The sequence below is a fragment of the Chelonoidis abingdonii genome, chromosome 18, assembly GCF_003597395.2.
Source record: "Chelonoidis abingdonii isolate Lonesome George chromosome 18, CheloAbing_2.0, whole genome shotgun sequence".
NCBI lineage: Eukaryota > Metazoa > Chordata > Testudines > Testudinidae > Chelonoidis > Chelonoidis abingdonii.
Window position 1 is genome coordinate 15528161 of NC_133786.1, and position 16225 is coordinate 15544385.

Consider the following 16225-nt stretch of genomic DNA (forward strand, 5'->3'; position numbering starts at 1 on the left):
GCATTACATTAGACTTTAAAAAAAACACAAAAAAACCATGCTTGAAATGCTTGTATATAAATCTAGAAACATTTCTATCTTTCTTCTTTAGCAAAACTCTATCAGCATGGAAATGTGTATACAACGTGAGTGACTCCAGATCCTAGTACACCCATGCCATATTTTGCAGGCGACTGCAACTGCTTCTCTCTACAGTACCCCCTTGCTTGATGCCTATTGCACTGTACTATTTGTGGCCAGGATGGGTGGAAGAACACAGTGAGGTGCAAGTCCTCCTCCCTTTCCAACCTCACCAAACCAAATCCAGGACGGCGCAGGGATCTGTGTTTGTGTGTCTGTGCTGAGGCTAGGACTGTCACTCATTCTCTGATCAGCTTCTGAAAGCAGCTAGAGAGCAGCTGGCAAAAAACAATTCTGAAAAAAAAATTACATTGCATCTAAATCTCTATCTAAGCCACCCAAGCTCCTATTGAAGGAAAAATATATTTGCAAGAAACTTCCACCCCAACAGCAGATTACAATGCTGCATTCTAAGGATCTCATCTGGACTCTGTTTTTCCTTGGAGCTGCAGGTACATGAATATATATAATTTTTTATGGAGGTTGGGAACAAATTCGATTTCTGACCACTTCTGAATACTGTGCTGTGATGCAATTTTAGACTCATCTGGAGGAACGGGGGAATAGTGTTTTTGTTTCCTAGAATGCAATGTTTTTACGCTGATGATTTGTTTTCCCCAAATATTGAATGTTGTGCTTTCCCCATCCCACTTTGTTTCAGAACTGGGGGGTAGCCGTAGAGGCTGGAAGCGTGGCACTTTTGCGATTCCCCCCTTTCTCTGCATTTCAAAGGCAGCATTTTGGTGGAGAAGCTGGGAGATGAGCGAGAGGCAGAGAGACTGCTGGGGAGGAGGATTGGGAGGTGCTGGCTGAACAAACATTGAAGAGAAAAGAATAAACGCCAGATCCTCAAGCTGAACCAAATCAGCATCCTTCAGAGTAAATCTCTTTTTATGGCAGACTGGACAAGTCCCTTTTGGTATTTTCGCCGCCTTGGCTCCCCCAGGGATGGTCAGTCAGTCTTAACTGTTTGCAATAGAGGGGAAAATTAGAAGAAAAGAAAAACGTGGGGTTTTTTTGCCCCCTGCTCCTTTGCATGGTGCTACTTTGCTTTACTAGACGTTCAGTTACTTGGAAACATTGTTCACAATTGAGGAATCTGAATGGGAAAGATGGCTCAGTCTGCAATTTGACAGGAGAAAGTGAAGGGGTAGGGGGGGAGGTGAGGAGGGCGTGATCCAGGGGCTGGTTTTATACGTTGATAGCTATATGTCTGAGTGCAAGGGGAGGAATTGCCCTCTTTTTTGAACTCACCCCTCTTGGATTGAAGGTTGTGTGTGTTGCAAATTGCAGACAATGGAGAGGGGGAAGGAGAATGAAATGATGAGGGTACTACGTGCGATGTGTTAATGGTGTCGCCATACGAGGAGCCAGGAGGGGGCTTTGTTTTAAAAATTTCTACCAGAATAGCTGAAGGATGGTGCTCTTTTTTGCAGGGCGCACCCCCCTCCCCACCGCAAACGATGCATGTGTAATGTGCAGGGGGTGGGGAGGAATGCAACGAAGTAACGGCGAGGAGCGATGCAATTGCAAATAAAGGCGAGGGGGAAAGAGGCTGCAAAAGAGGGACGGTTTGAATGCAGCTGCAGTAGGTCGGGTGGGGGGGCTAAGAGCTGCGGGGGGGCGGTCGGAGCTGCTGGGGGTGCAGTAAGTTCGGAAAGGGGAGGAATCGGGTGCAGAAAAAATTGGTGCGATCGTGTGTGTGAGAGAGCGAGCGCGCGCTGGAGCTGGGGAGGGGACGGTGGACGGGCGCGAGCCCCTGAGCTGCGGGGGGGGGGGGGGGGGTTCTCGCTTGCATCCGCCGCCAATCAGGAGCCGGCGGCCCCGAGCGGGAAACGCCGTTAGAGGCTTTGCTCCCCAACGTTCGTAACGGTCCTGCCCCTCAGCCTTCATCTCAACCTGAGCCCAACCCTGCAGCACCCCACCCCCAAACCCAAGTGGTGCACCCCCAGCATCACCCCCTTTGCCCTGGGAGGGCGCCCATGCCAGCGCTGTCCCACAGCTCCCCAAAGCTTGCCATGCACTTGCTGCGCGGCTGCTGTCGCCCCCACCTCCAGCTGCGGGTGCCAGTGCTGCACCCGCAGCTGCTTGCTCTTGTCACCCCCCTTCTCCCCTCCACAGCTCCACCCAACCCACCGTGTCCTAGCGGCTTTACAAACTGCTGCCAGCACCCCTCTGCAACCCGCTTCACAGCGCCTGTCACCACCCCAACGCCCATGGCGCTGACTCTCAAGCCAGGGTCCTTCCAACATACCCCAACTCCCCAGTCACTGCCAGGGCACGCCTCAGCCTACAATTGCCACACCCCACATACGGTTCCCCCCACCGCCCCCAGGTACCATCACTCTCCACCACAGCACCCCAACAGCCACTACTACTGCCACTGCTCCACCCATCAGCACACACCTTACCAGCGATCACCACCATGCTAACCCACTGCTATCAACCCGCACCTACCCCACAACAACCCTGCCATTGCTCTCCAACCCACTGTCAGATACACCCCCAAGCCCAAAGCTGCCTAGTGAGCATCCGCATCAACCATCCTGTTGCACAGCTTCCCCATACCAAAAGAACCATCCCACAGCTGCTCTTTAATTTAGAATTTTTAAAATTTGTACTTCTACTTATTGGCATAGTACCCATATGTGAACAAATAGATTGTCAAATCTTTGCCACCACCCTTCTCTGGGCCAGCCACACCCTTCAGTTCTGCAGAGCACCGCTAGATACTTGCCTTTTTCCCCAACAATTGGCTCAGATACACATTCACATAAAGCATTCTCAGTTGTGTGAGGGGGGAAGAAAGTGGGTTTTTCCAGGGAACAGACCAATTGGAGTAAGTAAAGCTTCACTAAAGGAAAAAAAATACACAAAATTCTTGCCCTGCCCCCTTCAAAATGATGTTTATTTGTTGTTAATAATGAGCGTCAAGGTGCTTGGGGAGCTGCACAGCTCAGATCTGATAACTGTTAAACCCATATAAAATGGAGAATGTAAAAGCCAAATCAAGTATTAAAAAGTCAAAACAAAACAGCAACACATCATACAATAAAAGCAATACCCAGCACATCTGTAGCACTTTCCATGCTAAAGGATCCTGCTTTAATTTGCTAAGCCTTACCTCCTTTTCCTGCCCCCCCTTTCTCCCCCGAGAGAGAGCGCGAAGCCGCTTGCAGGGTGAAGAATCCAGTCTGATGAAGGAAAAATCAAGGCAGAGAGAGCTACGCCGGCCATGATAATGCCAATAAAAAGCCCTGCTCCTTTTACAGTAACTTAAATGTGGGAAAAAGCAGGGAATAGATGTGTACTAGTGAGGAAACCCTGAATAGAGGATTGTCTGAGGAGTGGTCACCCAGTGGGGTGGAAACAAAAGCATTCTTCCTGCATCTTTTAAAATAACTTCTTTTGTATATATTTCTGTGTCCTGGGACAATAACGCCTTAACTTACTCTTAAATTAAAACAACATTCCTTTATAACTCAGAGGCTGATTTATAGACACAACAGATGGCTCATCTCCTTTCGTTTACATCCCAAGAACTATGGTTTCTTAAATAATAGAAAACATTTTGTATAAACTTTACAGTGTTGACATATGGCCTGGAAGATTCCTAACGTGACCAGTTGATTTTTTTCTTAAGAATGTTTAATTTAATATTAATTTAATGAATTCCCAGTGTTTGTCTTCAGGAGTGTAAAAGGACTGTGACTGCTCTCCAGACTGAAAGTGCCTTCATGTTTTCTTGGCTGGCCTCCAGAAATACATTTTACAGATAGACTTTCCTGCCTTAGCGTATAAAAAAAGATTGGTTTCTTGTTTTAAAAGAAGACAAGAACTTTTTTTTTTTAATGCCATGGATTTGTGTTGGCTGAGGTAGGAAAGCAGAACCAATTGATGGGGGAGGAGATAGGAGAGGAGAATACTGCACCTGCTGCCATCAGTCTGCAGGGACCAGCAAGAAGCGCTAACGAGACAAAAAAACACATTTTATTTTCTTGTTAAAAAAGGCCATCCTGCATTTTATTGATCACCCTCACATCTGAGTGTTTACAGAGTGTGTGCAGTTTTTTTTGTTTTTGTTTTTGTTTTTCTTTTGGTGTGGCTTTTGACATACTGTTTTTGAAGGACATGCTTTAGTATGAGTTTCATCCATCAGCAGCAGAACTCTGTTCTGTTCTATCACAGACAGGAAGGCAGATGATGTGGATTTTTAATGAACTTCTGCATAACCACTTTGGGAAGAAGCTGTCTTTCAGGGACATATGCAGTAGCTAATATGAAGGAAACTGCCTGAAGAATGTAATTAGCTCCATTATAAACGCTTTTTCAACTAAAGAAAATGACATTTGTTAATATTACAGTGAGGATGTAAAACTTGAGAAAGTAAACATGTTCTACAGTGAAAATGGAAATTTTTAAAATAACACACGAAACAGTTTGCTGGTCCTTCTGTAATATAAAGCAAGTCTGGGAGTAGCCTGGCCAAGGGTGTGGCTGTGAAGGGAACTGCAGCTCCCAGGCATCTCTTTGCTTCAGAATGAGATTCTTTGGCCACGTCTACAGTACGGGATAATATCGAATTAGCTAAAATTGGTTTCTTAAAACCGATATTATAAAGTCGAGTGTGCGCATCCACACTAGGCACGTTAATTCGATGGTGTGCGTCCATGGTCCAAGGCTAGCGTCGATTTCTGGAGTGGTGCACTGTGGGTAGCCGTTCCGTAGCTATCCCACAGTTCCCTCAGTCTCCCCCGCCCCTTGGAATTCTGGGTTGAGAGCCCAGTGCCTGATGGGGGAGAAATCATTGGTCGCGGGTGTTCTGGGTACGAGCCACCCCTCCTTTGTGAAAGCGAGCAGACAACCATTTCGCGCCTTTTTCCCTCGGTGAACTGAGCAATGCCATAGCACAGCAAGCGTGACCTGCTGAGATCAGTAACGCTATCTGTGACGTTGTCAACACCTCGCGCAGTCTTGTGCTGTGTCTGTGCTGAACCATGAACTGCAAAGGCAGGAGGAGAGGAGAGGCAGCTATGGCAGCGCGGTGACGAGAGCGATGAGGACATGCACTGAATTCTCCCTAACCGCGACCCCTGCGTTTTGGAGCTACTGCTGGAATGGGCAGGTTCTACCCATTGAACCGTGATTTTGGGCGCGGGAAACAACACAGACTGGTGGGTAGCGCATAGTTTTGCAGGTGTGGGACGTATTCCCAGTGGCTGCAAAACTTTTCGCATGGCGAAGAAGCACTTTCTTTGAACTCTCTTTGACATGCTTTCCGCCTGCCCTGAAACGCCATAATACTTAAGATGGAGAGCAGCCTCACAGTGGAGAAGCGCAGTGGCAATAAGCCCTCTGGGAAGCTTGCACGCCAGACAGCTACCGGTCAGTCGGGAATCAATTTGAGTGGGCAAACCTACTGTGGGGGCTGCTGTGATGCCAAGTAACCGAAGCAATCGTTAAGCTGCCTGCTACGAAAGTGGTGACTCTTGGAAACGTGCAAGGGTAGTGGATGGCTTTGCTGCAATGGGATCGCCTAACTGGGGGGGCCATAGATGGAACCATATCCCTATCGTGGCCCCGAGCAGCGCCAGGGCACCAGTAGGTAGAACGCAAGGGGGTACTTTCAATGGTGCTGCAAGCACTGTGGATCCAAGGGACGTGTTCACCCAACATCCACGTGGATGGCCAGGAAGGTTCATGACGCTCGCGCTTCAGAAGCACTACTCTGTTTAAACGGCTGCAGCAAGGGAATTACTTCCCAGACGAGAAAATAACCGTTGGTGATGTTGAAATGCTTGTCGTTATCCTGGGTGACCCAGCCTATCCTGATGCCATGGCTCATGAAGCATACACAGGAATCTGGACAGTGGTCAGAGCTGTTCAACTAAGGCTGAGCAAGTGCAGGATGGGTGTAGAATGTGCTTTGGCATTATAAAAGGCGCTGGCGACATTACTTACTCGCTCAGACCTCAGCCAAACCAATGTCCCGTTTGTTATTGCTGCTTGCTGTGTGCTGCACAATTCTCTGTGAGAGTAAGGGGAGACATTTTATGGCGGGGTGGGAGGCTGAGGCAAATCACTGGCCGCTGAGTACGACAGCCAGAGACCAGGGCGATTAGAATAGCACACTAGGAGGCGGTGCACATCAGAGAAGCCTTGAAAACGAGTTTCAGCAGCACAGCAGGTTACGGTGTGACTGCTGTGTTTGTTCCCCTTGATGAACCCTCCCCCTTGATTGACTCATTCCCGTAAGCAACCACCCTTCCCCTTACTTACAGCTTGCTGAAGGAAAAAAGTCAGTACCGTTTAAAAATCATGTATTCTTTATTAAAAGTCATTCAGTATTGTTTAAAAATCATGTATCTTTCTTAAAAGTCATTCCTGTAAGCAACCCACCCTCCCCCTTTGGATTATTCTTTATTAAAAAGTTAAATTATAAAAAGAGGCAGAGAATTATCAAGGTTATCCCTGCCTGCTGGCTTTGTTGGAGAGCGGATAGGAGGAAGGAAAAGGCCATTAAGTTCATTTCAACGTAAGACAGCCTTTTGCTTGGACTGCCCGGGGGGTGGAGTGGCGGGTGCAGAAAGCCCCTTCCCCATGCGTTCTTACACGTCTGGGTGAGGGAGATATGGAATGTGGGAGCTTTGAGGTGGTTGAACATGGACTGCAGTGGCACTCTGTGACCCCGCTGCTCTTCCTGAAATCCACATGCGTTGGAGGATATCATTTGAGCACGGCGCAGCTGCAGCGTAGCATCCGCCACCGCTGATCTTCCTGCCTACACCCTCTCATCTCGAGCGTCTCTCCTATCCTCCCGTTCATGGCAGTCTTTCCTGTACTTTGCTAGCACATCCTTCCACTTATTCTGATGAGCTCTGTCATTGCGTGTTACTCCATGATTTCTGAGAACATTCATCTCGTGTTCTCTTCCTCCTCCGCCTTACTGAGCTAACGGCTTCGGATGGCGTAGGGAGGCCGGACAACTGTGCAGCTGCATGGGGAGGAAAAAGAGGGAGAGAGTATGTAAAAAGATACATTTTACAGAACAATGCTTGTACTCTTTCACAGTGAATAACACTATCCCACTTACATAGCACATGTGATTTCACTACAAGGTCGCATTTTGCATTGTTTAATTGAGTGCCTGTGGCACTGGTGTTGCAGATTCACAGACGCATAGGTCCAGGCCATCCAAATAAGCTTCCATGCGGCCATGGTAAGGCTTTCTGTTTGACTTTCCAGCGTTCATATACACAGTGATCTAGGATGCCTTGTTCCTGTTAAGAGAACCAGCAAACCCCAAACCCCCTCTTTCCCCTCCTCCCCCACGGGCATGGTTGCTATCATGTAAGATCACTGGTAATGATCGTGGCTGGTAGCTGGGAAGATTCCTGCTCACAACGCTGAGAAACTCAGCGCTATCATTCCTCCCTCCCCCGCTTTGCTACGAGCAAGGAAGGATTAAGCGCTGCCCAGTAGGAATCGCCATGTCTGCCCCTAATTAAAGTCTGAATTTCAACCAGGTTACAATGATGATATAACTCTCCTGGAGAATACCACCGCAAGATGCCGGTCAGTGGTGCACTGTGGGATACCTCCCGGAGGCCAATAACGTCGATTTCTGTCCACACTAACACTATTCCGAAGTAGCAATATCGATTTTAGCGCTACTCCTCTCGTCGGGGAGGAGTACAGAAATCGATTTAAAGAGCCCTTTATATCGATATAAACGGCGTTGTAGTGTGGATGGGTACAGCGTTAAATCGATTTAATGCTCTTTAAATCGATTTAAACGCATAGTGTAGACCAGACCTTTGCATATGTCTGCAATGGACTTGAGAAGAGAGTAGGTAGGGGGAGAGAAGTGGAAGGAGTGGTGAATCCATCAAATCTGGGAGTGGGGGGGAAATTAGCCACATAGACTTTTGTTAGACATCAAAACTACCACAGAAGCAAATTTGAAGATCAGATTTGTGCTGGTCGTGGCCTCTTTTGTTTGGGAAAAGCACATTGCCAAATCTTAAAGCTGTTGCTGATGCAAAGGGATGTAAATTAGTTGGGTTTGGCGGTGGTGCCATTATCCTCTTTCAGTTCATAGTGTTGAAATGCTGCCTCTCTACTGCAGCTGCTCATTAGTAGCATTGCCTTTTGATGTTACCCTGAGAGCCAAATGGTGGGCTTTCAGGCATTTTTAATGCATTGCATTTATAACTGTCTGAGGGAACCACTGCTAAGTGCTGGAATGAGATTTTTACATGTAATTCTTAGTCTGCAATAGAGAAGGTGGGATGTGTTCCTAAAGGAAGAGCAATAGATAAGGGATCAAGAGAAAAAACTGCAAATGGAAATAATCATTTTACTTACAGTTCAGATTTAGTCCTTTATACTGGCTCTCAAATCCAAGGATGGGAATACAGATATTTACTCTATTGAATGAGTTATACCTGAAACTACCAGGTATGCAGAAGCAGTCAGAAGTTGTGCCAAAACGCATGGTGACATTTGATGAAGATAAGAGTTTATCTGAAAATGATCAAGATGATTATGATTTTGTCTATAGTTTTCTTTGGAACTGGATTCCAGCTCTGAAGTCTGTGGTTATTTCTGTTTGGCCACATGTAAGATGTACTGTGGGATTATTGACTGACCAAACAGTTAGTAATTGCCTAAATGCAAATAAATCAGAGGCTTTTAGGAGGAATAGACTTGGGCCCACGTTCAGTCCTGTTCTAAGCAATGCAAATTCACTTCAGATTATTGGTGGTAAAGCCTGCTGAATTTAGCCCTTGATTTCTTTCTCTAATGGATGAGAATTTCTCATATGTATGGTTGCTGTCTATTTTTGGAGATTATGCTGTCAAGATTGGCCTGAGGGCCAGACTGGTTTTGTTTCAGCAGTGGCATTCCTTCCAGTGTGGTGGCATTTGGAGATTTTGAACTTCATTCTTGTAGTTGATGACCTCCAAGACATGCTATAAAGACTCCTCTGTTCTCTCATACCTTTCCTGAAGGTGGGGGTGAGTGGGAGATGCAGGTTTTTTAGGAGTCTTGGTTTTTTGAATATTGTTTGTTATGTTTTGATAGTAATTCTAGAGCCTGAGATAGGAAAAATGAAATGAACAGAGGGAAGTGGCCATCTTTCCAGTAACGCCTTATTTAGTTTCTTAAAAAATCAGTCATCCCTTCCCATCGAGAGCTAGAATGTCATAAAATTGTACATCAACAGCTACACTGAAAAAGATATTTTGGGGAATAATCACATAATACTTGCTAGCTGAATGAGTTATCCAGCTTCTTAAGCCATCACGTTTAAGAGGTGAATAATTGATATACTTGTCTGGTAACCATTTGGTCTACTAAGAGACAATTATATGTGCAACAGAAACAAGGATGCCATGGACAGTTTGGGCAATCAGGGTATTTGCTCCTGAAGGTAGTGCTGGTTCCTCTCAACTTTCTACAATATATTTATACTCAGAGGTATGATTTGAGAATAAGGAGCTGGGTTTTCAGATCAGCCTTAATGTTCATCTGTTTTTTATTCACAGTCAGGGACTTAGTGCTGTCTCTATTCATTGCCAGGGTATCTGAGATACCTAGGTATATAAAGGTCTGATCCAAAGTCCATGGAAGCCAGCTAAATCAATCCCATGATGACCTAAACTTTGGGCCCAAAAAACTGAGCCTGCATTTATTTGCACCTGCAATTTGTGGCCACAGAAATGGAGGCCAGTATCTGAAAATCCAATGCAAGAAGTTATGTTTAAAATACTAAATGCAATAACTGCCATAGTTAGTCTTCCAGCTATTCAGATCCTTGATCTTGTGAAGAGAAAAGACAGCTGTAGAGATCTGCAGAACTGTAAAGTGATAACTGGGGATGTCCTGACTTATCATAAACAAGCTAGAGTGATGTAAAGAAAAAATCCATGTGTTCTCACTCTAACCTAAATCTTGTATGAGATTATTTTCATAAACCAAGGAATAAAAATCTTTAAAAGGCTGTATCTCCTCTGTTACCTCTTCCACAGGGCAGTTTAATTTTAAATCCTTTCAAGAAGTTAACTGATACATAAACTTTCAAAACCCAATTAAAATAAAATCTTTAGGAAGTAGTGTGACTGGCAAGAAGTGAATTGTCTCCTAAATAGTAATTTTAAAATAGTCTATAGTAAAGTTGTTTTACTCAAAAGAATTTGATAAGCCTATTTTTAGACTATTGTGCTTACTTTACTATATTTGATAGTACTGAGCTTCAATTCATTGTAAAAGGAATATCCAAAAAGTGACTCCTGAGATTTGCCTGTTAGTCTGGGTGACCATGAAAAGCTTTAGTTTTGCACATTTTTTTAAAGCTTTGCTGACATTGAAGATTTTTCCATTATTAATTACAGGTCTAAAAGATAAATATTCCTGTTAATTTTCATCAGCTGTTTCTATGGAAAGAGCTTTGTTAGCATGAATAGTTCACATCTACTTGGACAAAGTAAATATTTAACATTGAATTAAGTAAAGTGAAGAAGCTAGGAAAGAATAGTAAAAGAAATTTTAATAGGTATTTTAAGGAATGTTTTGTTTAAATATCTAGCATTGTTATCTAGATGTCTTTTCTGAACCAAAAACACTGCTTTGTTCATAGATAAATGATTATTTTGTGATAGTTGGATCATGAAAAATCAGAGTAGATTGATACTTTTCACAGGCTAATTATTTTTGCCTATACAGTACATAAAACTTGTTGATTTTCTTTAATGCAGATTGTTGCTGTAAAACAGAAGTAGTGGACAGTTTTAAATATTTCAGTTACAATTTTATAATGTATGATGCATGAGTCAACCTTGAAGTGTCGAAGAAAGAAATGCAATCCTTAATTTCTCAGTCTCTCTTTTAAGTTTAACATGAAGTTATTCTATCAGTAACTTGAAGTCTTATTCCAAAGGAGAAGAAAAATGTTTAGAATTGCTTGAAAACAAAAAAGGATGGTAAGTCTGTGAAACATTCAAAAGAGTTCATAATGAGAAATGACTCATTTAACACATTCAAGCTACAGTTTGAGGTCATTTTGGGCAAAGTGTCGTTTATTGGCACTTGAAGTGGAAAGTTTGTACCATAGGAGGGTCTTGGCCTGGTTGTATAAATGAAGTGATATTGACAAGGTGATGAGATAAAGAATAGAGAGTGGTGAAACTTTTATTCATGAAGATAGAAAAATGGTGTCCCTAATTCTGAATAGGTTTGTGTTGCTCATGTCGCTTGTCCAAATACCAATAAACACTGTGAAAAAATATTTTGAGAAATTGTATGCACTGTAGTAATATATTTGTTAATAAGCAGCAAAGACTTTGGTATTAAATGTCATTAAAATTACTGCTATATAGTAAGAAATAGTATTAGATTTATGTTGGGAATTGTACATTTCTTTATTTGAAGAAATCTTCACAGTTTTAGAAAGCAATGTACAGCTAGTTATTTCTGGGTTTAAATGCAATCATTAATTTTTGCAACTAAACTGTAAGTATTATTATTAAAGATGAACAATTAGAAAAACTAGATTTTTCTTTGTGTTCCTAGCTGGGAAAACAGAATCTACATTAGATCTTTTTGTATTGTATTTAAAACAGCCAATTTGGCATTGTTTACAAAATATTGGCAAATTGGTCCTAATGTGTGGTATTATTGCATAATCTTATGTTTAAAAATAAACAGTGGAAATAATTGAAGAAACCTCAAAGTTTAGAAATGCTTGTTGGTGGTTCTTCACATCCCACTAAAAAAGCAGGCTGTCTTTGCATATTAATCACTCTTTGAAAGGAAGTTTGCCTTATTTGCATTGTGCATGCACTGAGGAGTCCCATAGTGAGCCTGAGAAAAAAAGGGGGGAATTGTAATTGTTGTTCTGAAAAGGGTTTTTATTCCATTCAAGTGGAAAGGCTGAATGCAGGAGAATTAGTGCAGTGTTTTGTGGAAGAACAGTCCCATTTGGTCACTTCATTTCATGTGGAGCAGTCCTAGCTTGTAAGGAGCCGGAACACTGGAGATAAGGTTAAAAGGGGAGTGACTCATCATTGTATGATGTAATCTACAACACTAAAGATACTCTCTATTGCATGTACAAATAATCATTGAATCATGAAGTAAAAAGGAATGAAAATGTTGGTGAAATGTATAAAGTTTAGTGTTTGCTTTTTTATTAATTTTTTTTATGATTGTGAGTTTATCAGAAACTCAACTGTGGAAACTATATTTTTCAGAATAAGAGGTTTTTAGACTGGATTCATCAACGCAGTACTCCAGTTTTACAGCAGCATGACTGTTACTCTGGTGTAAAACTGTAGAATTGCAGTGGTGAATCAAATTCCTTATCTTTTTGTCACATTTTCGGCTACTACTATTGCAAACTCAGAAAACAAAAATTGAAGGTTTTGTTACTTTTATGTATGGGGCAGGAAAATGGGGAGTTGATGGTTCAGACAAGCCAAGGAAAGTAAAGAAATCTTTTTTTTGAGATTTTAAAATGTGAACTTTCGGAAGCGACAACATTTTGAAGAGGAAGAGATCTCTCTGGCTAATTTTCTCAATAGGCCAAGGAAAAGAGTGATTATATTTAAAATACTCTTAGCTGTGGTGGAACTAGGATTTTAACACAGGTTGATGCACAGTGTGGGACCTGGGTTGAAACTGGGGTGGATGATCATGGTTGCCAGTGGCATAACCAATAACTGCAGTTTTAAATAGAGAGATGTTCAAATCTGGCCCAATAACTAGGTAACTTCTATTATTGCTAAAGGCGGGGAGGGGTGGAGATACAGACATCTATCAAGGGGACAATGTATCATTCAGATGGTAAATGAAAATGTTCATTATATATTCCCCTCCCCCCCAATCCATAGAAATTACCCTATATTTATATTTAATCAATATTGACTGCTGTTTTTTAGTAAAAACTTGGCTGTAACTGCTGATGCTTTATCTCTTGTTACCAATGGTTGGGTGTCTTGTCTTGTACTTAAATTAGTTTAGTTATGTGCTAAAATTATTAGTTTGTGAATTATGCAAGGTTGCAGATGAAATAGTGTAAATTTGAAGTAGTTTGAAATATAATTATCCTCCTTTGAATAACAGACTGCAGAGAAATACTTGAGCTTTGATACTATCATTTTGGGAGAAGCTTCTTGAACTTGAGTCTTTCCAGAGATTAATCACAGGAACTGAACTGCTGGTGCTTTTATTGTTATCCTTTAGAATTGAGAAGTATGCAGTGTATGTGTTTTCAGCTGAACAGCTACAATTAATGTTGGGAACATATTAGAGATCTCATTTTAGCAATGCTGTTCAACTAAGAAAAGAGGAAAGAAACATGAGTGTCTTTAACAGGTTTTCTCTTATTTAGTCAGAAGTGAGTGATTTGTAACAAACACATCACTGCATTTATACAGTAGTATAGTACAGTTTATGTTGCTGATGTAGAGAAGAAATTGGCTTCATATTGCCAAAACTCTGCTTAAGTAATGTTGCTGTCATGACAACAGTAGTTAAAAGAAACTCCTGGTTGATACTCCTTCTTTATTTTGTCCCATTTTTCTATTTCTCTTATTTGTAAGGAGCACCTGTCACTTTGGTGTCTTGAGAGTTGTGTGTAGTTATTTTGGCAAATATGTTATACAATGAGAGACATATGTTATAGCAATTGTGATGTTTGCAAAACAAAATCCCTTAGGACTATCACATAGTGTTAAGGATTGGAATATCTATGTAAACAGAACCAACTAAGGATACTGTTGGGTTTGCATTTGTCACGCCTTAATTATAACTACATTATATTTATTCGCTGAGTTGTTATTATAGCTATGACATTATGACATACACTTTTTATATACACACACAATTGATTTTTGTGGGTATTTTGTAATCCCCAATAAACATATCATTGTTTTTATGTTCTCAGTACTTGATTTATTAATAACATTTACAAGTTTTGCTTGTAACAATCATGTTGTGTTACAGAATATAACTCAGTCAAACAATAACTGCATGTGGCATTGGATAATTAAAAATGTTCAGAGAACTTACTGGCAGAAACATCACATTTATCAGATTCTCATGTATAGTCTAAGAAAATATAATCAACAGTTGCTTTTCAAAGTGTATTGTTTGTTAACAAATTGTTTTAAGCCTGCAAAATTCAAAAGAACAAATACTGTAAACATATTTCAATTGTAGTGTTTCTAAAACATAATCCCTTAGAACTATAATGGTTTTAAGGATTGTGAATTGACATACAGAATTACTGCATTTAAGACTATGGAGTAGAAGTATAATCTCTTTATGATCTCTGGGATGCAACATACTACTTTGCTACAGGCTTTCTGAGGCATTTAGCATTTATTATGTACTCACTGGTGGTTTGATATTTGTTGACAAGAGGAGGCTAAAATACTATTAAACAAGCAAAAGGTATATAACAGTATTTATTTAACCCTCAAAGGATCTAATAGATCTTAAAAATATACTTTGCCAAAAATAAAATGGTGCATATCATTAGGTGTGGATGAAGTGTTTGGGCTTTGTCTTTTGTCTCCTCGAGCATTTAGGTGGGTCCTCCATTGTCTCCATCATCACAATTAAGAACATATGCAGACTTGCGTCATTGTACTAGGTTATAATTGTAAAGCTTTATCAGCTTCTCTTCAGCTCTCTAACAATTTCCTATTCTAACCCATCTTTTTTCAAGGCTAGATTTGTCCCCAGTGGTCTGTTTGGAGATCACAAGTATTGGGTAGAACAAGCCCCCTCCCTCCTGCTGCGTACACCAATTATCAGTATATAGTACTTATAGCTTACCCTTCATTTCCTGCTACTTGGTGCTCTGCTTGTTGTGAGGACCAGATCAGCAACTGTGGTGAAGGCAGCCAGGTAAGGTAGATATTGAAGAATCTCATTTTTTTTTATTTGAACAATTTTGGATTTAAAAACGTAATTAATGAATTGGTCCAGAATACAGTCAGGATATAAGGGTGGGGGGGTTCATTGTCTGAAATACTCCAATAGCTTTGAATCTGCAGGCCAAATAAGAAGCTATACTGCAATGGAAGAGTTAATCTTCATTAAAATAACCCCCCACCCCCACATAGTGTCACTTCTGAAAGCAATAGGGCTTGTGTGTGTGTGTATATATATATAATTTAAATGCCGATTGGCTGCAGAGTTGTCAGGCCAACCTTATGTCTGACATCAGAGTTTTGTCTGAGGGTCAGTCGACTGGCAGTGGAGTCATTAGTTTGGGTCTGCTTCTAGATTGGAGTTGAGGGAGATGAGGAAGGAGTGACTTGATGTTTTATACTAGTATGGGTGTTTTTCATAAATCCCTGAGTGAGGTTGTACAGTGAAAGCCACACAGTTTTGTAGAATAAAAATTACTTAATCTAGGCCCCATAAAACTACTTTTTCTTACAATGGAGCCTTTCCATCCCTAGGAAGCAAGTACTGTACTTTGAGTGTGGGCTTGTCGAGTTTGGTTTTGCATAATATTGGTTGTTAGGAGACAGATTTTATGTTTGGGTGTTTGTGCTTAACTGCCTTTCACTTTAGTAGTAGTTGCATGTATGCTTCTGAGGAAAGAACCTAGCTGGTGGTGACTGTTTTGAGATGCTTTCCTGTCCCATGTTCTCAGAGATCACATCCATTGGTTACCATGTCAACACTTTTACTCCAGAATGTTCAGAATAATTGCTTAGGTAAGCAAAGATACACATAAATCTGCAGATTGGCCCCGCACCCTGCTATCACAAAGCTGGACGTGCCTATGAATTGCAAGTAGATGCAATAACCTCTTTACACATGCTGGAAAAATAGGGATAATGATCAATTGCAAAGAAAAATATGCAGCCTACATGTAAGCAATCCTTCCACTTAAATTGCAATAATAGATTCATAGACTCTAGGACTGGAAGGGACCTCGAGAGGTCATCGAGTCCAGTCCCCTGCCCTCATGGTAGGACCAAATACTGTCTAGATCATCCCTGATAGACATTTATCTAACCTACTCTTAAATATCTCCAGAGATGGAGATTCCACAACCTCCCTAGGCAATTTATTCCAGTGT

At 41.7% G+C, this 16225-nt stretch overlaps 1 protein-coding gene across 10 annotated transcripts in view; it reads left to right on the top strand.

Moving 5' to 3' along the window:
* Positions 1–246: 246 nt before the first annotated feature.
* The window catches only part of NCAM1 (neural cell adhesion molecule 1), a 256338-nt gene continuing 240359 nt past the window's right edge, over positions 247–16225 (top strand). For all 10 annotated transcript variants that reach the window (XM_075073459.1, XM_075073462.1, XM_075073460.1 and 7 more), the window contains exon 1: positions 247–572. In XM_075073459.1, the coding sequence (XP_074929560.1) occupies positions 521–572 (52 nt within the window). In that variant the 5' untranslated portion in view covers positions 247–520. The remainder of the gene's footprint in view (positions 573–16225) is intronic.